Genomic DNA, 22099 nt, shown 5'->3' on the forward strand with positions numbered 1-22099 from the left:
AACAGAGAACTGATACTGTATAATGGTTGTTGGGGTGGGATTGACATGAGGTGTGTGGGGCCCGTGGGTGTCTTTTTACTATTTTTTGGGATATATCATTTTTCTCATTAGTAAGAAGAGGTTTGGTCCAAATTGAATGTTGGGTACTATATTTATTGAATATTATCTGAATCCTATCAATTAAAATGGCCAAATTAGCTTAATTTCTCAGTTATAACATTTCATTTTAGCAAAATAATGTTTCAGGAATGCTAATCTTACCTGTTTCTAACGACAGAAACAATTTCAGAACAATCTGAGATGGTGGGTGTCATGGCTTGCTGAAATGACATGGAATGACTCTTGTTGTAAAGGCACAGTGCAGTCAAAAACATGATCTTTCTGTGTTTTATATATATTTCCACACCATGAGGTTGGAATAATACTGTAAAATTGTGAAAATGATAATAATGCCCTTTTATAGTGTAAGAGCTGTTTGAAAAGATTGCTTGACATTTCTGCCTGTTTTGATGGGATGGAGTTTTGGCCAGGCAGTTTAAGTTAATAGACCAATAACAAAGATCATTTCAAACCTCTCTGCCAATAACAGCTAGTTCTCAGGTTACATATCCCTCTAATTAGGCTTGTCCAATTATACCACTCACTCAGACCACTCCCAAACAGTCCTAGCAAAATTCTTGCTTGAGAAATTGCTCTTTGCTAAGAAGCAATTATTTATTATTTTTGACCATTTAAATTTAAAACATTCACAGTAAAGTGCTTGTTGTTACCCAGAAATGATTGATATTTAGATAAAAAAAACTTCTGCATTGGAACTTTAAATTCTAATTGCCTAGCCAGGATAACTTCAGCTATAGTTCCTACAATCATTACAATGCATTGAAAGCTACACCACTGTGCCGAATCGAGATTACATGTCTAGTCTTTTGTGAAATCTTATGGTACAGTATGTGTTGTGTAATTTCAATACCAGTATGTTGAAAACATGAATGCATGCTGTGCCAAGAGTAGTCTACATTTTCACTCTGTTGTGTGTAGAGTGTTGTGTAATTCTACCTACATGTTGAGGCAATACATCACTGAGGACAGTAACCCACTTATGAAGGGCTGTACACCGATAAAGCCTTCTTAGCTACTGTGTGGGCTTCCATTTATCCCGACGCTACGCTCAGCCATGTATTTGACCATGCTAATCCATTTACACATACAGTACCTCTCGCCAACAAAGTATAATCCCCCTCTTTTAATTGATCATCTCAAGGACATCCGTCAAACAAAGAAGTTATAGGACGATCAAGAGCTCGCTCTCTTTTAAACGGAATACTTCAGAAGGTCTTTATTGTCCTATTAGTGCTGGACAATGGGAAGGCCACAGAAGCCTATATACCACACGTCTGATAACTGACATGCCACAATAGAACACAGGATCAATCCCAAGACCCTGATGGCCCTACATCACAATCAGCCCAAACTGGAACCGACACCCAGGAGTGTTGGGTCATCATCACAAGAGGCTTCTGGCTGACCCCACCACAGAACCACCAGCAGCAGTAGTCCGTTCTGTTGTCTCCGTCCATCCGACAGACTGGAGAGTGTGAAGCTGTCCCCAAAGACCCTCTACCACTGACTGAACTCTGAGCCAAGGAGCTGCTGCATCCAATCCCTCTCTCTCTGTCTCTCTCTCTCTGTCTCTGTCTCTCTCTATGTCTCCCCCCCGTCTCACTCAAAGTGTGTGTGTGTATCTGTGTGTGTTACTGTTTGCTCACCCCAGACAGAGCGCCTGTGTCTTGGAGCGAGCAGATGGCGTATCTGGCACACGGGCACTTGGATGGCATAGGCAGGAATCGCATCCGCAGGAAGGCGCCGAGAGCCAGAGCACTCTCTTTCTAGTCTCTCTTTTTTTCCCCTCTCCTCATTTTCTCAGTCTCAGCGCATTCACAGTGCTCGCTAATCAGTATAGCTTGTCCTCACCTCACAGCGTGGTGTTGAGCCAACAATACGGGCCTTATTAGTCTGTAGAGCTTGCGATGAGTGGATATTAAGGTGCATATTGAAGAGGGGCTACTGTGAACCTCGGTTCGCACCTTATGCAACTCGGTTTTTATTATAGGTAATCAAGGCGTAAAGAGGTGTTACATACACCTGGCCGCGTGACTGCTACGTTGTGGCTTATGACTGGTAAAAAAAAGAAGTTTGGAAACATTTCAAAACACGACACAGCTGACGTGGGCATGTGAATACACACCAATACTCGTCTCTCTAACAGAGCTCATCTCGAACATCTAACATCTGGAGATGAGATGAAGGCTAACAAGGATGCCTCGATACGGAGAACAGCCTTACTCTGACTTTCCCGCGACTGGGGACTGGGGACCACACGCTGCACAGAGAAGTCATCAGCTAGCTACAGTGTGCTGTGCTGTGAGTCTTTTCTAATTCCAAACCTTTCTGTCGGTGCCACTGGTGATGATCTGGTACTCCTCAGGGTGGTAACACACACTTCTGAACAGAGTGTTGGCCAGGACCATCTGATTCCTCACAAATCGCCTGCAGTCGGGAGGAGGAGAGAGGGAGAGGAAGGGAGAGGGGAAGACAGAGAGGAGAAGCAGGTAGGGTACCAGGGAGGAGGGGAGAGGGAGAGGAGGGAGAGGGGAAGACAGAGAGGAGAAGCAGGTAGGGTACCAGGGAGGGGGGGAGAGAGGGAGAGGAAGGGAGAGGGGAAGACAGAGAGGAGAAGCAGGTAGGGTACCAGGGAGGGGGAGGAAGACAGAGAGGAGAAGCAGGTAGGGTACCAGGGAGGGGGAGAGGGAGAGGAGGGGAGAGGGAAGACAGAGAGGAGAAGCAGGTAGGGGACCAGGGAGGGGGGAGGGAGGGGAAGGGAGAGGGGAAGACAGAGAGGAAGAAGCAGGTAGGGTACCAGGGAGGGGGGGGAGAGAGGGAGAGGGGAAGACAGAGAGGAAGAAGCAGGTAGGGTACCAGGGGGGAAGAGGGAGAGGGGAAGACAGAGAGGAAGAAGCAGGTAGGGTACCGGGGGGAAGACAGAGAGGAGAAGCAGGTAGGGTACCAGGGAGGGGGAGAGGGGAAGACAGAGAGGAGAAGCAGGTAGGGTACCAGGGAGGGGAAGACAGAGAGGAGAAGCAGGTAGGGTACCAGGGAGGGGGGAGAGAGGGAGGAGAAGCAGGTAGGGTACCAGGGAGGGGGGGACAGAGAGGAGAAGCAGGTAGGGTACCAGGGAGGGGGGGGGGAGGGGAAGACAGAGAGGAGAAGCAGGTAGGGTACCAGGGAGGGGGGAGAGGGGAAGACAGAGAGGAGAAGCAGGTAGGGTACCAGGGAGGGGGGATGAGACTTGAAATGAATGTTGAATACAGGAAACACATGAATGGAGGAGTGGTATTAATGGTAGTGGTATTAATGGTAGTGGTAGTAATGGTAGTGGTAGTAATGGTAGTGGTATTAATGGTAGTGGTAGTAATGGTAGTGGTAGTAATGGTAGTGGTAGTGGTATTAATGGTAGTGGTAGTAATGGTAGTGGTATTAATGGTAGTGGTAGTAATGGTAGTGGTATTAATGGTAGTGGTAGTAATGGTAGTGGTATTAATGGTAGTGGTAGTAATGGTAGTGGTAGTAATGGTAGTGGTATTAATGGTAGTGGTAGTAATGGTAGTGGTAGTAATGGTAGTGGTATTAATGGTAGTGGTATTAATGGTAGTGGTAGTAATGGTAGTGGTAGTTGTATTAATGGTAGTGGTATTAATGGTAGTGGTATTAAGGGTAGTGGTAGTAAAGGTAATGGTATTAATGGTAGTGGTAGTAATGGTAGTGGTATTAATGGTAGTGGTAGTAATGGTAGTGGTATTAATGGTAGTGGTAGTAATGGTAGTGGTATTAATGGTAGTGGTATTAATGGTAGTGGTAGTAATGGTAGTGGTAGTAATGGTAGTGGTAGTGGTAGTAATGGTAGTGGTAGTAATGGTAGTGGTAGTAATGGTAGTGGTAGTAATGGTAGTGGTAGTAATGGTAGTGGTATTAATGGTAGTGGTAGTAATGGTAGTGGTAGTAATGGTAGTGGTAGTAATGGTAGTGGTAGTAATGGTAGTGGAAGAGGTATTAATGGTAGTGGTATTAATGGTAGTGGTAGTAATGGTAGTGGTATTAGTAGTGGTATTAATGGTGGTGGTATTAGTAGTGGTATTAATGGTAGTGGTATTAATGGTAGTGGTAGTAATGGTAGTGGTAGTAATGGTAGTGTAAGTGGTAGTAATGGCAGTGGTAGTAATGGTAGTGGTAGTAATGGTAGTGGTAGTGGTAGTAATGGTAGTGGTAGTGGTAGTAATGGTAGTGGTATTAATGGTAGTGGTAGTAATGGTAGTGGTATTAATGGCAGTGGTAGTAATGGTAGTGGTAGTAATGGTAGTGGTATTAATGGTAGTGGTAGTAATGGTAGTGGTAGCGGTATTAGTGGTAGTGGTATTAATGGTAGTGGTAGTAATGGTAGTGGTATTAATGGTAGTGGTATTAATGGTAGTGGTAGTGGTATTAATGGTAGTGGTATTAATGGTAGTGGTAGTGGTATTAATGGTAGTGGTTTTAATGGTAGTGGTATTAATGGTAGTGGTAGTAATGGTAGTGGTAGTTGTATTAATGGTATTGTATTAACTGGAAATGAATGTTGAATACAGGAAACACATGAATGGAGGAGTGGTATTAATGGTAGTGGTATTAATGGTAGTGGTATTAATGGTAGTGGTAGTAATGGTAGTGGTATTAATGGTAGTGGTAGTAATGGTAGTGGTAGTAATGGTAGTGGTAGTGGTATTAATGGTAGTGGTAGTAATGGTAGTGGTATTAATGGCAGTGGTAGTAATGGTAGTGGTATTAATGGTAGTGGTAGTAATGGTAGTGGTATTAATGGTAGTGGTAGTAATGGTAGTGGTAGTAATGGTAGTGGTATTAATGGTAGTGGTAGTAATGGTAGTGGTAGTAATGGTAGTGGTAGTAATGGTAGTGGTAGTAATGGTAGTGGTAGTAATGGTAGTGGTAGGTGTATTAATGGTAGTGGTATTAATGGTAGTGGTATTAATGGTAGTGGTAGTAAAGGTAATGGTATTAATGGTAGTGGTAGTAATGGTAGTGGTATTAATGGTAGTGGTAGTAATGGTAGTGGTATTAATGGTAGTGGTAGTAATGGTAGTGGTAGTAATGGTAGTGGTATTAATGGTAGTGGTAGTAATGGTAGTGGTAGTAATGGTAGTGTAAGTGGTAGTAATGGTAGTGGTAGTAATGGTAGTGGTAGTAATGGTAGTGGTAGTGGTATTAATGGTAGTGGTAGTAATGGTAGTGGTATTAATGGTAGTGGTAGTAATGGTAGTGGTAGTAATGGTAGTGGTAGTAATGGTAGTGGTAGTAATGGAAGTGGGAGTGGTATTAATGGTAGTGGTATTAATGGTAGTGGTAGTAATGGTAGTGGTAGTGGTATTAGTAGTGGTATTAATGGTAGTGGTATTAGTAGTGGTATTAATGGTAGTGGTATTAATGGTAGTGGTAGTAATGGTAGTGTAAGTGGTAGTAATGGCAGTGGTAGTAATGGTAGTGGTAGTAATGGTAGTGGTAGTGGTAGTAATGGTAGTGGTAGTGGTATTAATGGTAGTGGTATTAATGGTAGTGGTAGTAATGGTAGTGGTATTAATGGCAGTGGTAGTAATGGTAGTGGTAGTAATGGTAGTGGTATTAATGGTAGTGGTAGTAATGGTAGTGGTAGTAATGGTAGTGGTAGCGGTATTAGTGGTAGTGGTATTAATGGTAGTGGTATTAATGGTAGTGGTAGTGGTATTAATGGTAGTGGTAGTAATGGTAGTGGTAGTAATGGTAGTGGTATTAATGGTAGTGGTAGTAATGGTAGTGGTAGTGGTATTAATGGTAGTGGTATTAATGGTAGTGGTATTAATGGTAGTGGTATTAATGGTAGTGGTAGTTGTATTAATGGTAGTGGTATTAATGGTAGTGGTATAATGGTAGTGGTAGTAAAGGTAGTGGTATTAATGGTAGTGGTAGTAATGGTAGTGGTATTAATGGTAGTGGTAGTAATGGTAGTGGTAGTGGTATTAATGGTAGTGGTATTAATGGTAGTGGTAGTTGTATTAATGGTAGTGGTATTAATGGTAGTGGTAGTAATGGTAATGGTATTAATGGTAGTGGTATTAATGGTAGTGGTATTAATGGTAGTGGTAGTAATGGTAGTGGTATTAATGGTAGTGGTAGTAATGGTGGTGGTAGTAATGGTAGTGGTAGTAATGGTAGTGGTAATGGTAGTGGTAGTAATGGTAGTGGTAGTAATGGTAGTGGTATTAATGGTAGTGGTAGTGGTATTAATGGTAGTGGTATTAATGGTAGTGGTAGTAATGGTAATGGTATTAATGGTAGTGGTAGTAATGGTAGTGGTAGGTGTATTAATGGTAGTGGTATTAATGGTAGTGGTATTAAGGGTAGTGGTAGTAGAGGTAATAGTATTAATGGTAGTGGTAGTAATGGTAGTGGTAGTAATGGTAGTGGTAGTAATGGTAGTGGTATTAATGGTAGTGGTAGTAATGGTAGTGGTAGTAATGGTAGTGGTAGTAATGGTAGTGGTATTAATAGTAGTGGTATTAATGGTAGTGGTAGTAATGGTAGTGGTAGTAATGGTAGTGGTAGTGGTATTAATGGTAGTGGTAGTAATGGTAGTGGTAGTGGTATTAATGGTAGTGGTATTAATGGTAGTGGTAGTAATGGTAGTGGTAGTAATGGTAGTGGTATTAATGGTAGTGGTAGTAATGGTAGTGGTAGTAATGGTAGTGGTAGTGGTATTAATGGTAGTGGTATTAATGGTAGTGGTAGTAATGGTAGTGGTATTAATGGTAGTGGTATTAATGGTAGTGGTATTAATGGTAGTGGTAGTAATGGTAGTGGTATAGTGGTATTAATGGTAGTGGTAGTTAGGTGGTATTAATGGTAGTGGTATTAATGGTAGTGGTAGTAATGGTAGTGGTAGTAATGGTAGTGTAAGTGGTAGTAATGGTAGTGGTAGTAATGGCAGTGGTAGTAATGGTAGTGGTAGTAATGGTAGTGGTAGTAATGGTAGTGGTAGCGGTATTAATGGTAGTGGTATTAATGGTAGTGGTAGTAATGGTAGTGGTAGTAATGGTAGTGGTAGTAATGGTAGTGGTAGTAATGGTAGTGGTAGTAATGGTAGTGGTAGTGGTATTAATGGTAGTGGTATTAATGGTAGTGGTATTAATGGTAGTGGTATTAATGGTAGTGGTAGTTGTATTAATGGTAGTGGTATTAATGGTTGTGGTATTAAGGGTAGTGGTAGTAAAGGTAGTGGTATTAATGGTAGTGGTAGTAATGGTAATGGTATTAATGGTAGTGGTATTAATGGTAGTGGTATTAATGGTAGTGGTAGTAATGGTAGTGGTATTAATGGTAGTGGTAGTAATGGTGGTGGTAGTAATGGTAGTGGTAGTAATGGTAGTGGTATTAATGGTAGTGGTAGTAATGGTAGTGGTAGTGGTATTAATGGTAGTGGTATTAATGGTAGTGGTATTAATGGTAGTGGTAGTAATGGTAGTGGTAGTTGTATTAATGGTAGTGGTATTAATGGTAGTGGTATTAATGGTAGTGGTAGTAATGGTAGTGGTAGTAATGGTAGTGGTAGTAATGGTAGTGGTATTAATGGTAGTGGTATTAATGGTAGTGGTAGTAATGGTAGTGGTAGTGGTATTAATGGTAGTGGTATTAATGGTAGTGGTAGTAATGGTAGTGGTATTAATGGTAGTGGTAGTAATGGTAGTGGTAGTAATGGTAGTGGTAGTAATGGTAGTGGTAGTAATGGTAGTGGTAGTAATGGTAGTGGTAGTAATGGTAGTGGTAGTGGTATTAATGGTAGTGGTATTAATGGTAGTGGTAGTAATGGTAGTGGTAGTGGTATTAATGGTAGTGGTATTAATGGTAGTGGTAGTGGTATTAATGGTAGTGGTAGTAATGGTAGTGGTAGTAATGGTAGTGGTAGTGGTATTAATGGTAGTGGTATTAATGGTAGTGGTATTAATGGTAGTGGTAGTAATGGTAGTGGTATTAATGGTAGTGGTAGTAATGGTAGTGGTATTAATGGTAGTGGTATTAATGGTAGTGGTAGTAATGGTAGTGGTATTAATGGTAGTGGTATTAATGGTAGTGGTAGTAATGGTAGTGGTAATAATGGTAGTGATAGTGGTATTAATGGTAGTGGTAGTAATGGTAGTGGTATTAATGCTAGTGATAGTGGTATTAATGGTAGTGGTAGGTATTAATGGTAGTGGTATTAATGGTAGTGGTATTAATGGTAGTGGTAGTAATGGTAGTGGTAGTAATGGTAGTGGTAGTAATGGTAGTGGTAGTAATGGTAGTGGTAGTAATGGTAGTGGTAGTGGTAGTAATGGTAGTGGTAGTAATGGTAATGGTATTAATGGTAGTGGTATTAATGGTAGTGGTATTAATGGTAGTGGTAGTAATGGTAGTGGTAATAATGGTAGTGGTAGTAATGGTGGTGGTAGTAATGGTAGTGGTAGTAATGGTAGTGGTAGTGGTATTAATGGTAGTGGTATTAATGGTAGTGGTATTAATGGTAGTGGTATTAATGGTAGTGGTAGTTGTATTAATGGTAGTGGTATTAATGGTTGTGGTATTAAGGGTAGTGGTAGTAAAGGTAGTGGTATTAATGGTAGTGGTAGTAATGGTAATGGCAGTAATGGTATGGCATTAATGGTAGTGGTATTAATGGTAGTGGTATTAATGGTAGTGGTAGTAATGGTAGTGGTATTAATGGTAGTGGTATTAATGGTAGTGGTATTAATGGTAGTGGTATTAATGGTAGTGGTAGTGGTATTAATGGTAGTGGTATTAATGGTAGTGGTATTAATGGTAGTGGTAGTAATGGTAGTGGTAGGTGTATTAATGGTAGTGGTATTAATGGTAGTGGTATTAAGGGTAGTGGTAGTAGAGGTAATGGTATTAATGGTAGTGGTAGTAATGGTAGTGGTATTAATGGTAGTGGTAGTAATGGTAGTGGTAGTAATGGTAGTGGTAGTAATGGTAGTGGTAGTAATGGTAGTGGTATTAATGGTAGTGGTAGTAATGGTAGTGGTATTAATGGTAGTGGTATTAATGGTAGTGGTAGTAATGGTAGTGGTATTAATGGTAGTGGTAGTAATGGTAGTGGTAGTAATGGTAGTGTTAGTAATGGTAGTGGTAGTAATGGTAGTGGTATTAATGGTAGTGGTAGTAATGGTAGTGGTAGTGGTATTAATGGTAGTGGTAGTGGTAATGGTAATGGTATTAATGGTAGTGGTAGTAATGGTAGTGGTAGTAATGGTAGTGGTAGTATTGGTAGTGGTAGTAATGGTAGTGGTAGTGGTATTAATGGTAGTGGTAGTAATGGTAGTGGTAATGGTATTAATGGTAGTGGTATTAATGGTAGTGGAAGTAATGGTAGTGGTAGTGATATTAATGGTAGTGGTAGTAATGGTAGTGGTAGTAATGGTAGTGGTATTAATGGTAGTGGTATTAATGGTACTGGTAGTAATGGTAGTGGTAGTGGTATTAATGGTAGTGGTAGTAATGGTAGTGGTAGTGGTATTAATGGTAGTGGTATTAATGGTAGTGGAAGTAATGGTAGTGGTAGTGATATTAATGGTAGTGGTAGTAATGGTAGTGGTAGTAATGGTAGTGGTAGTAATGGTAGTGGTAGTAATGGTAGTGGTAGTAATGGTAGTGGTAGTAATGGCAGTGGTAGTAATGGTAGTGGTAGTGGTATTAATGGTAGTGGTAGTAATGGTAGTGGTATTAATGGTAGTGGTATTAATGGTAGTGGTAGTAATGGTAGTGGTAGTAATGGTAGTGGTAGTAATGGTAGTGGTAGTAATGGTAGTAATGGTAGTGGTATTAATGGTAGTGGTATTAATGGTAGTGGTATTAATGGTAGTGGTATTAATGGTAGTGGTAGTAATGGTAGTGGTAGTAATGGTAGTGGTAGTAATGGTAGTGGTAGTAATGGTAGTGGTAGTAATGGTAGTGGTAGTAATGGTAGTGGTAGTGGTATTAATGGTAGTGGTAGTAATGGTAGTGGTATTAATGGTAGTGGTAGTAATGGTAGTGGTAGTAATGGTAGTGGTAGTAATGGTAGTGGTAGTGGTATTAATGGTAGTGGTAGTAATGGTAGTGGTAGTGGTATTAATGGTAGTGGTATTAATGGTAGTGGTAGTAATGGTAGTGGTATTAATGGTAGTGGTAGTAATGGTAGTGGTAGTAATGGTAGTGGTATTAATGGTAGTGGTATTAATGGTAGTGGTAGTAATGGTAGTGGTAGTGGTATTAATGGTAGTGGTATTAATGGTAGTGGTAGTAATGGTAGTGGTATTAATGGTAGTGGTAGTAATGCTAGTGATAGTGGTATTAATGGTGGTGGTATTAATGGTAGTGGTATTAATGGTAGTGGTAGTAATGGTAGTGGTATTAATGGTAGTGGTAGTAATGGCAGTGGTAATAATGGTAGTGATAGTGGTATTAATGGTAGTGGTAGTAATGGTAGTGGTAGTAATGCTAGTGATAGTGGTAGTAATGGTAGTGGTAGTGGTATTAATGGTGTGTGGTATTAATGGTAGTGGTATTAATGGTAGTGGTAGTAATGGTAGTGGTATTAATGGTAGTGGTAGTAATGGTAGTGGTAGTAATGGTAGTGGTAGTAATGGTAGTGGTAGTAATGGTAGTGGTAGTAATGGTAGTGGTAGTAATGGTAGTGGTAGTAATGGTAGTGGTAGTAATGGTAGTGGTAGTGGTATTAATGGTAGTGGTAGTAATGGTAGTGGTATTAATGGTAGTGGTATTAATGGTAGTGGTAGTAATGGTAGTGGTAGTAATGGTAGTGGTAGTAATGGTAGTGGTAGTGGTATTAATGGTAGTGGTATTAATGGTAGTGGTAGTAATGGTAGTGGTATTAATGGTAGTGGTATTAATGGTAGTGGTAGTAATGGTAGTGGTATTAATGGTAGTGGTATTAATGGTAGTGGTAGTAATGGTAGTGGTATTAATGGTAGTGGTATTAATGGTAGTGGTATTAATGGTAGTGGTATTAATGGTAGTGGTATTAATGGTAGTGGTATTAATGGTAGTGGTATTAATGGTAGTGGTAGTAATGGTAGTGGTAGTAATGGTAGTGGTAGTAATGGTAGTGGTAGTAATGGTAGTGGTAGTAATGGTAGTGGTAGTAATGGTAGTGGTAGTAATGGTAGTGGTAGTAATGGTAGTGGTAGTGGTATTAATGGTAGTGGTATTAATGGTAGTGGTAGTAATGGTAGTGGTAGTAATGGTAGTGGTATTAATGGTAGTGGTAGTGGTATTAATGGTAGTGGTATTAATGGTAGTGGTATTAATGGTAGTGGTAGTGGTATTAATGGTAGTGGTAGTAATGCTAGTGGTAGTAATGCTAGTGATAGTGTTATTAATGGTAGTGGTATTGATGGTAGTGGTATTAATGGTAGTGGTATTAATGGGTAGTGGTAGTAATGGTAGTGGTATTAATGGTAGTGGTATTAATGGTAGTGGTATTAATGGTAGTGGTATTAATGGTAGTGGTAGTAATGGTAGTGGTAGTAATGGTAGTGGTAGTAATGGTAGTGGTAGTAATGGTAGGGAGTGGTAGTGGTAGTATTAATGGTAGTGGTATTAATGGTAGTGGTATTAATGGTAGTGGTATTAATGGTAGTGGTATTAATGGTAGTGGTATTAATGGTAGTGGTATTAATGGTAGTGGTAGTAATGGTAGTGGTATTAATGGTAGTGGTATTAATGGTAGTGGTAGTAATGGTAGTGGTAGTAATGGTAGTGGTAGTAATGGTAGTGGTAGTAATGGTAGTGGTAGTAATGGTAGTGGTAGTAATGGTAGTGGTATTAATGGTAGTGGTAGTAATGGTAGTGGTAGTGGTATTAATGGTAGTGGTATTAATGGTAGTGGTAGTAATGGTAGTGGTAGTAATGGTAGTGGTATTAATGGTAGTGGTAGTAATGGTAGTGGTATTAATGGTAGTGGTATTAATGGTAGTGGTAGTAATGGTAGTGGTAGTAATGGTAGTGGTAGTAATGGTAGTGGTAGTAATGCTAGTGGTAGTAATGATAGTGGTATTAATGGTAGTGGTATTGATGGTAGTGGTATTAATGGTAGTGGTATTAAGGGTAGTGGTAGTAATGGTAGTGGTATTAATGGTAGTGGTATTAATGGTAGTGGTATTAATGGTAGTGGTATTAATGGTAGTGGTAGTAATGGTAGTGGTAGTAATAGTAGTGGTATTAATGGTAGTGGTAGTAATGGTAGTGGTAGTGGTATTAATGGTAGTGGTAGTAATGGTAGTGGTATTAATGGTAGTGGTATTAATGGTAGTGGTAGTAATGGTAGTGGTAGTAATGGTAGTGGTAGTAATGGTAGTGGTAGTAATGGTAGTGGTATTAATGGTAGTGGTATTAATGGTAGTGGTAGTAATGGTAGTGGTAGTAATGGTAGTGGTAGTAATGGTAGTGGTAGTGGTATTAATGGTAGTGGTAGTAATGGTAGTGGTAGTGGTATTAATGGTAGTGGTAGTAATGGTAGTGGTAGTAATGGTGAATAGTGGTATTAATGGTATGGTATTGTGGTAGTATTAATGGTAGTGGTATTAAGGTAGTGGTAGTAATGGTAGTGGTATTAATGGTAGTGGTATTAATGGTAGTGGTATTAATGGTAGTGGTATTAATGGTAGTGGTAGTAATGGTAGTGGTAGTAATGGTAGTGGTAGTGGCAGTGGTAGTAATGGTAGTGATAGTGGTATTAATGGTAGTGGTAGTAATGGTAGTGGTATTAATGGTAGTGGTAGTAATGGTAGTGGTAGTAATGGTAGTGGTAGTAATGGTAGTGGTAGTAATGGTAGTGGTAGTAATGGTAGTGGTATTAATGGTAGTGGTAGTAATGGTAGTGGTAGTAATGGTAGTGGTAGTAATGGTAATGGTAGTGGTAGTGGTATTAATGGTAGTGGTAGTGGTATTAATGGTAGTGGTAATGTAATGGTAGTGGTAGTGGTGTTAATGGTAGTGGTATTAATGGTAGTGGTAGTAATGGTAGTGGTAGTAATGGTAGTGGTATTAATGGTAGTGGTAGTGGTATTAATGGTAGTGGTATTAATGGTAGTGGTAGTAATGGTAGTGGTAGTAATGGTAGTGGTAGTGGTATTAATGGTAGTGGTATTAATGGTAGTGGTAGTAATGGTAGTGGTATTAGTAGTGGTATTAATGGTAGTGGTATTAATGGTAGTGGTAGTAATGGTAGTGGTAGTAATGGTAGTGGTAGTAATGGTAGTGGTAGTAATGGTAGTGGTAGTAATGGTAGTGGTAGTAATGGTAGTGGTAGTAATGGTAGTGGTAGTGGTATTAATGGTAGTGGTATTAATGGTAGTGGTAGTAATGGTAGTGGTAGTGGTATTAATGGTAGTGGTAGTGGTATTAATGGTAGTGGTAGTAATGGTAGTGGTAGTAATGGTAGTGGTAGTAATGGTAGTGGTATTAATGGTAGTGGTATTAATGGTAGTGGTAGTAATGGTAGTGGTAGTGGTATTAATGGTAGTGGTATTAATGGTAGTGGTAGTGGTATTAATGGTAGTGGTAGTAATGGTAGTGGTAGTAATGGTAGTGGTAGTGGTATTAATGGTAGTGGTATTAATGGTAGTGGTAGTAATGGTAGTGGTAGTAATGGTAGTGGTATTAATGGTAGTGGTATTAATGGTAGTGGTAGTAATGGTAGTGGTAGTAATGGTAGTGGTATTAATGGTAGTGGTAGTAATGGTAGTGGTAGTAATGGTAGTGGTAATGGTGTTAGTGGTAGTGGTATTAATGGTAGTGGTAGTAATGGTAGTGGTATTAATGGTAGTGGTATTAATGGTAGTGGTAGTGGTATTAATGGTAGTGGTATTAATGGTAGTGGTATTAATGGTAGTGGTATTAATGGTAGTGGTATTAATGGTAGTGGTAGTAATGGTAGTGGTAGTAATGGTAGTGGTAGTAATGGTAGTGGTAGTAATGGTAGTGGTAGTAATGGTAGTGGTAGTAATGGTAGTGGTAGTAATGGTAGTGGTAGTAATGGTAGTGGTAGTGGTATTAATGGTAGTGGTAGTAATGGTAGTGGTAGTGGTATTAATGGTAGTGGTATTAATGGTAGTGGTAGTAATGGTAGTGGTAGTAATGGTAGTGGTAGTAATGGTAGTGGTAGTGGTATTAATGGTAGTGGTATTAATGGTAGTGGTAGTAATGGTAGTAGTGGTATTAATGGTGTGGTATTAATGGTAGTGGTAGTAATGGTAGTGGTATTAATGGTAGTGGTATTAATGGTAGTGGTAGTGGTATTAATGGTAGTGGTAGTAATGGTAGTGGTAGTAATGCTAGTGATAGTGGTATTAATGGTAGTGGTATTAATGGTAGTGGTATTAATGGTAGTGGTAGTAATGGTAGTGGTATTAATGGTAGTGGTATTAATGGTAGTGGTATTAATGGTAGTGGTAAATGGTAGTAGTGGTAGTAATGGTAGTGGTAATAATGGTAGTGGTAGTAATGGTAGTGGTATTAATGGTAGTGGTAGTGGTATTAATGGTAGTGGTAGTAATGGTAGTGGTAGTAATGGTAGTGGTAGTAATGGTAGTGGTAGTGGTATTAATGGTAGTGGTATTAATGGTAGTGGTAGTAATGGTAGTGGTAGTAATGGTAGTGGTATTAATGGTAGTGGTAGTGGTATTAATGGTAGTGGTATTAATGGTAGTGGTATTAATGGTAGTGGTAGTGGTATTAATGGTAGTGGTATTAATGGTAGTGGTAGTAATGGTAGTGGTAGTGGTATTAATGGTAGTGGTATTAAGGGTAGTGGTAGTAGAGGTAATGGTATTAATGGTAGTGGTAGTAATGGTAGTGGTATTAATGGTAGTGGTAGTAATGGTAGTGGTATTAATGGTAGTGGTATTAATGGTAGTGGTAGTAATGGTAGTGGTAGTAATGGTAGTGGTAGTAATGGTAGTGGTAGTAATGGTAGTGGTATTAATGGTAGTGGTATTAATGGTAGTGGTATTAATGGTAGTGGTAGTAATGGTAGTGGTATTAATGGTAGTGGTATTAATGGTAGTGGTATTAATGGGTAGTGGTAGTAATGGTAGTGTAGTATTAATGGTAGTGGTATGGTAATGGTAGTGGTAGTAATGGTAGTGGTAGTAATGGTAGTGGTAGTAATGGTAGTGGTAGTAATGGTAGTGGTAGTAATGGTAGTGGTAGTAATGGTAGTGGTATTAATGGTAGTGGTAGTAATGGTAGTGGTAGGTGTAATGGTAATGGTAGTGGTATTAATGGTAGTGGTAGTAATGGTAGTGGTAGTAATGGTAGTGGTATTAATGGTAGTGGTAGTAATGGTAGTGGTAGTAATGGTAGTGGTATTAATGGTAGTGGTATTAATGGTAGTGGTAGTGGTATTAATGGTAGTGGTAGTAATGGTAGTGGTAGTAATGCTAGTAGTGGTATTAATGGTAGTGGTATTGATGGTAGTGGTATTAATGGTAGTGGTATTAATGGTAGTGGTAGTAATGGTAGTGGTAGTAATGGTAGTGGTATTAATGGTAGTGGTACGTAATGGTAATGGTAGTGGTATTAATGGTAGTGGTATTAATGGTAGTGGTAGTAATGGTAGTGGTAGTAATGGTAGTGGTAGTAATGGTAGTGGTAGTGGTATTAATGGTAGTGGTAGTAATGGTAGTGGTATTAATGGTAGTGGTATTAATGGTAGTGGTAGTAATGGTAGTGGTAGTAATGGTAGTGGTAGTAATGGTAGTGGTAGTAATGGTAGTGGTATTAATGGTAGTGGTATTAATGGTAGTGGTAGTAATGGTAGTGGTATTAATGGTAGTGGTATTAATGGTAGTGGTAGTAATGGTAGTGGTAGTAATGGTAGTGGTAGTAATGGTAGTGGTAGTGGTAATGGTAGTGGTATTAATGGTAGTGGTAGTAATGGTAGTGGTAGTAATGGTAGTGGTAGTAATGGTAGTGGTATTAATGGTAGTGGTAGTGGTATTAATGGTAGTGGTAGTAATGGTAGTGGTATTAATGGTAGTGGTATTAATGGTAGTGGTAGTAATGGTAGCGGTAGTTGTATTAATGGTAGTGGTATTAATGGTTGTGGTATTAAGGGTAGTGGTAGTAAAGGTAGTGGTATTAATGGTAGTGGTAGTAATGGTAATGGTATTAATGGTAGTGGTATTAATGGTAGTGGTATTAATGGTAGTGGTAGTAATGGTAGTGGTATTAATGGTAGTGGTATTAATGGTAGTGGTAGTGGTATTAATGGTAGTGGTATTAATGGTAGTGGTAGTGGTATTAATGGTAGTGGTATTAATGGTAGTGGTATTAATGGTAGTGGTAGTAATGGTAGTGGTAGGTGTATTAATGGTAGTGGTATTAATGGTAGTGGTATTAATGGTAGTGGTAGTAATGGTAGTGGTATGGTAAATGGTAGTGGTAGTAATGGTAGTGGTAGTAATGGTAGTGGTAGTAATGGTAGTGGTAGTAATGGTAGTGGTAGTAATGGTAGTGGTATTAATGGTAGTGGTAGTAATGGTAGTGGTAGTGGTAGTGGTAATGGTAGTGGTATTAATGGTAGTGGTAGTAATGGTAATGGTATTAATGGTAGTGGTATTAATGGTAGTGGTAGTAATGGTAGTGGTAGTAATGGTAGTGGTAGTAATGGTAGTGGTAGTGGTATTAATGGTAGTGGTAGTAATGGTAGTGGTAGTGGTATTAATGGTGGTGGTAGTAATGGTAGTGGTAGTGATAATGGTAGTGGTATAATGGTAGTGGTAGTAATGGTAGTGGTATTAATGGTAGTGGTAGTAATGGTAGTGGTAGTAATGGTAGTGGTATTAATGGTAGTGGTAGTAATGGTAGTGGTAGTGGTATTAATGGTAGTGGTAGTAATGGTAGTGGTATTAATGGTAGTGGTAGTAATGGTAGTGGTAGTTGGTATTAATGGTAGTGGTATTAATGGTAGTGGTATTAATGGTAGTGGTAGTAGGTAGGTAATGGTATTAATGGTAGTGGTAGTAATGGTAGTGGTATTAATGGTAGTGGTAGTAATGGTAGTAATGGTAGTGGTATGGTAGTGGTAGTAATGGTAGTGGTAAATGGTAGTGGTATTAATGGTAGTGGTAGTAATGGTAATGGTAGTGGTATTAATGGTAATGGTAATGGTATTAATGGTAGTGGTAGTAATGGTAATGGTATTAATGGTAGTGGTAGTAATGGTAGTGGTAGTAATGGTAGTGGTAGTAATGGTAGTGGTAGTAATGGTAGTGGTAGTGGTATTAATGGTAGTGGTAGTAATGGTAGTGGTAGTGGTATTATGGTAGTGGTAGTGGTATTAATGGTAGTGGTAGTAATGGTAGTGGTATTAATGGTAGTGGTATTAATGGTAGTGGTATTAATGGTAGTGGTAGTAATGGTAGTAATGTGGTAGTAATGGTAGTGGTAGTAATGGTAGTGGTAGTAATGGTAGTGGTAAATGGTAGTGATAGTGGTATTAATGGTAGTGGTAGTAATGGTAGTGGTAGTGGTATTAATGGTAGTGGTATTAATGGTAGTGGTAGTAATGCTAGTGATAGTGGTATTAATGGTGGTGGTAGTAATGGTAGTGGTATTAATGGTAGTGGTAGTAATGGTAGTGGTATTAATGGTAGTGGTAGTAATGGTAGTGGTATTAATGGTAGTGGTATTAATGGTAGTGGTAGTAATGGTAGTGGTATTAATGGTAGTGGTAGTGGTATTAATGGTAGTGGTAGTAATGGTAGTGGAAGTAATGGTAGTGGTAGCGGTATTAATGGTAGTGGTATTAATGGTAGTGGTAGTAATGGTAGTGGTAGTAATGGTAGTGGTATTTATGGTAGTGGTATTTATGGTAGTGGTAGTAATGGTAGTGGTAATGGTAGTGGTATAATGGTAGTGGTATTAATGGTAGTGGTATTAATGGTAGTGGTAGTAATGGTAGTGGTATTAATGGTAGTGGTAGTGGTATTAATGGTAGTGGTAGTAATGGTAGTGGTAGTAATGCTAGTGATAGTGGTATTAATGGTGGTGGTATTAATGGTAGTGGTATTAATGGTAGTGGTAGTAGTAATGGTAGTGGTATTTATGGTAGTGGTAGTAATGGTAGTGGTAGTGGTATTAATGGTAGTGGTATTAATGGTAGTGGTAGTAATGGTAGTGGTATTAATGGTAGTGGTATTAATGGTAGTGGTAGTAATGGTAGTGGTATTAATGGTAGTGGTAGTGGTATTAATGGTAGTGGTAGTAATGCTAGTGGTAGTAATGCTAGTGATAGTGGTATTAATGGTAGTGGTATTAATGGTAGTGGTATTAATGGTAGTGGTATTAAGGGTAGTGGTAGTAATGGTAGTGGTATTAATGGTAGTGGTATTAATGGTAGTGGTATTAATGGGTAGTGGTAGTAATGGTAGTGGTATTAATGGTAGTGGTATTAATGGTAGTGGTAATAATGGTAGTGGTATTAATGGTAGTGGTATTAATGGTAGTGGTATTAATGGTAGTGGTAGTGGTATTAATGGTAGTGGTAGTAATGGTAGTGATAGTGGTATTAATGGTAGTGGTATTGATGGTAGTGGTATTAATGGTATTAATGGTAGTGGTATTAATGGTAGTGGTAGTAATGGTAGTGGTATTAGTAGTGGTATTAATGGTAGTGGTATTAATGGTAGTGGTATTAATGGTAGTGGTAGTAATGGTAGTGGTAGTAATGGCAGTGGTAGTAATGGTAGTGGTAGTAATGGTAGTGGTAGTGGTAGTAATGGTAGTGGTAGTAATGGTAGTGGTAGTGGTATTAATGGTAGTGGTATTAATGGTAGTGGTAGTAATGGTAGTGGTAGTGGTATTAATGGTAGTGGTAGTAATGGTAGTGGTAGTAATGGTAGTGGTATTAATGGTAGTGGTATTAATGGTAGTGGTAGTAATGGTAGTGGTAGTGGTATTAATGGTAGTGGTATTAATGGTAGTGGTAGTGGTATTAATGGTAGTGGTAGTAATGGTAGTGGTAGTAATGCTAGTGATAGTGGTATTAATGGTGGTGGTATTAATGGTAGTGGTATTAATGGTAGTGGTAGTAATGGTAGTGGCATTTATGGTAGTGGTAGTAATGGTAGTGGTAGTGGTATTAATGGTAGTGGTATTAATGTTAGTGGTAGTAATGGTAGTGGTATTAATGGTAGTGGTATTAATGGTAGTGGTAGTAATGGTAGTGGTATTAATGGTAGTGGTAGTGGTATTAATGGTAGTGGTAGTAATGGTAGTGGTAGTAATGGTAGTGGTATTAATGGTAGTGGTATTAATGGTAGTGGTATTAATGGTAGTGGTATTAATGGTAGTGGTATTAAGGGTAGTGGTAGTAATGGTAGTGGTATTAATGGTAGTGGTATTAATGATAGTGGTATTAAGGGTAGTGGTAGTAATGGTAGTGGTATTAATGGTAGTGGTATTAATGGTAGTGGTATTAATGGTAGTGGTATTAATGGTAGTGGTATTAATGGGTAGTGGTAGTAAAGGTAGTGGTATTAATGGTAGTGGTAGTAATGGTAATGGCATTAATGGTAGTGGTATTAATGGTAGTGGTATTAATGGTAGTGGTATTAATGGTAGTGGTAGTAATGGTAATGGTATTAATGGTATTGGTATTAATGGTAGTGGTATTAATGGTAGTGGTATTAATGGTAGTGGTAGTGGTATTAATGGTAGTGGTATTAATGGTAGTGGTATTAATGGTAGTGGTAGTAATGGTAGTGGTAGTTGTATTAATGGTAGTGGTATTAATGGTAGTGGTATTAAGGGTAGTGGTAGTAATGGTAATGGTATTAATGGTAGTGGTAGTAATGCTAGTGGTAGTAATGCTAGTGATAGTGGTATTAATGGTAGTGGTATTAATGGTAGTGGTATTAATGGTAGTGGTATTAATGGTAGTGGTAGTAATGGTAGTGGTATTAATGGTAGTGGTATTAATGATAGTGGTATTAATGGTGGTAGTAATGGTAGTGGTATTAATGGTAGTGGTATTAATGGTAGTGGTAGTAATGGCAGTGGTAGTAATGGTAGTGATAGTGGTATTAATGGTAGTGGTAGTAATGGTAGTGGTATTAATGGTAGTGGTATTAATGGTAGTGGTAGTAATGGTAGTGGTAGTAATGGTAGTGGTAGTAATGGTAGTGGTAGTAATGGTAGTGGTATTAATGGTAGTGGTAGTAATGGTAGTGGTAGTAATGGTAGTGGTATTAATGGTAGTGGTATTAATGGTAGTGGTATTAATGGTAGTGGTAGTAATGGTAGTGGTAGTAATGGTAGTGGTATTAATGGTAGTGGTATTAATGGTAGTGGTAGTAATGGTAGTGGTAGTGGTATTAATGGTAGTGGTATTAATGGTAGTGGTATTAATGGTAGTGGTAGTGGTATTAATGGTAGTGGTATTAATGGTAGTGGTATTAATGGTAGTGGTAGTTGTATTAATGGTAGTGGTATTAATGGTTGTGGTATTAAGGGTAGTGGTAGTAAAGGTAGTGGTATTAATGGTAGTGGTAGTAATGGTAATGGTATTAATGGTAGTGGTATTAATGGTAGTGGTATTAATGGTAGTGGTATTAATGGTAGTGGTAGTAATGGTAGTGGTATTAATGGTAGTGGTATTAATGGTAGTGGTATTAATGGTAGTGGTATTAATGGTAGTGGTAGTGGTATTAATGGTAGTGGTATTAATGGTAGTGGTATTAATGGTAGTGGTAGTAATGGTAGTGGTAGGTGTATTAATGGTAGTGGTATTAATGGTAGTGGTATTAAGGGTAGTGGTAGTAGAGGTAATGGTATTAATGGTAGTGGTAGTAATGGTAGTGGTAGTAATGGTAGTGGTAGTGGTATTAATGGTAGTGGTATTAATGGTAGTGGTAGTAATGGTAGTGGTAGTAATGGTAGTGGTAGTGGTATTAATGGTAGTGGTATTAATGGTAGTGGAAGTAATGGTAGTGGTAGTAGTGGTATTAATGGTAGTGGTAGTAATGGTAGTGGTAGTAATGGTAGTGGTATTAATGGTAGTGGTATTAATGGTAGTGGTAGTAATGGTAGTGGTAGTGGTAGTAATGGTAGTGGTAGTAATGGTAGTGGTAGTAATGGTAGTGGTAGTAATGGTAGTGGTAGTGGTATTAATGGTAGTGGTATTAATGGTAGTGGTATTAATGGTAGTGGTAGTAATGGTAGTGGTATTAATGGTAGTGGTAGTAATGGTAGTGGTAGTAATGGTAGTGGTATTAATGGTAGTGGTAGTAATGGTAGTGGTAGTAATGGTAGTGGTATTAATGGTAGTGGTATTAATGGTAGTGGTAGTAATGGTAGTGGTATTAATGGTAGTGGTAGTGGTATTAATGGTAGTGGTATTAATGGTAGTGGTATTAATGGTAGTGGTAGTGGTATTAATGGTAGTGCTAGTGGTATTAATGGTAGTGGTAGTGGTATTAATGGCAGTGGTATTAATGGTAGTGGTATTAATGGTAGTGGTATTAATGGTAGTGGTAGTAATGGTAGTGGTAGTAATGGTAGTGGTAGTAATGGTAGTGGTAGTGGTAGTGGTAGTAATGGTAGTGGTAGTAATGGCAGTGGTAGTAATGGTAGTGGTAGTGGTATTAATGGTAGTGGTAGTAATGGCAGTGGTATTAATGGTAGTGGTATTAATGGTAGTGGTAGTAATGGTAGTGGTAGTAATGGTAGTGGTAGTAATGGTAGTGGTAGTGGTATTAATGGTAGTGGTATTAATGGTAGTGGTATTAATGGTAGTGGTATTAATGGTAGTGGTATTAATGGTAGTGGTAGTAATGGTAGTGTAAGTGGTAGTAATGGCAGTGGTAGTAATGGTAGTGGTAGTAATGGTAGTGGTAGTGGTATTAATGGTAGTGGTAGTAATGGTAGTGGTAGTGGTATTAATGGTAGTGGTATTAATGGT

General features: G+C 38.8%; 1 protein-coding gene across 1 annotated transcript in view; it reads right to left on the reverse strand.

The window, feature by feature from the left end:
* Positions 1 to 22099, reverse strand: part of LOC112230277 (cilia- and flagella-associated protein 52-like) — a 32171-nt gene that overhangs the window by 3290 nt on the left and 6782 nt on the right. The window contains exon 12 of the mRNA XM_042310954.1: positions 2445 to 2547. Within this exon, the coding sequence (XP_042166888.1) occupies positions 2445 to 2547 (103 nt within the window). The remainder of the gene's footprint in view (positions 1 to 2444; positions 2548 to 22099) is intronic.

The sequence above is a fragment of the Oncorhynchus tshawytscha genome, linkage group LG32 (assembly GCF_018296145.1).
Source record: "Oncorhynchus tshawytscha isolate Ot180627B linkage group LG32, Otsh_v2.0, whole genome shotgun sequence".
Lineage (NCBI taxonomy): Eukaryota > Metazoa > Chordata > Actinopteri > Salmoniformes > Salmonidae > Oncorhynchus > Oncorhynchus tshawytscha.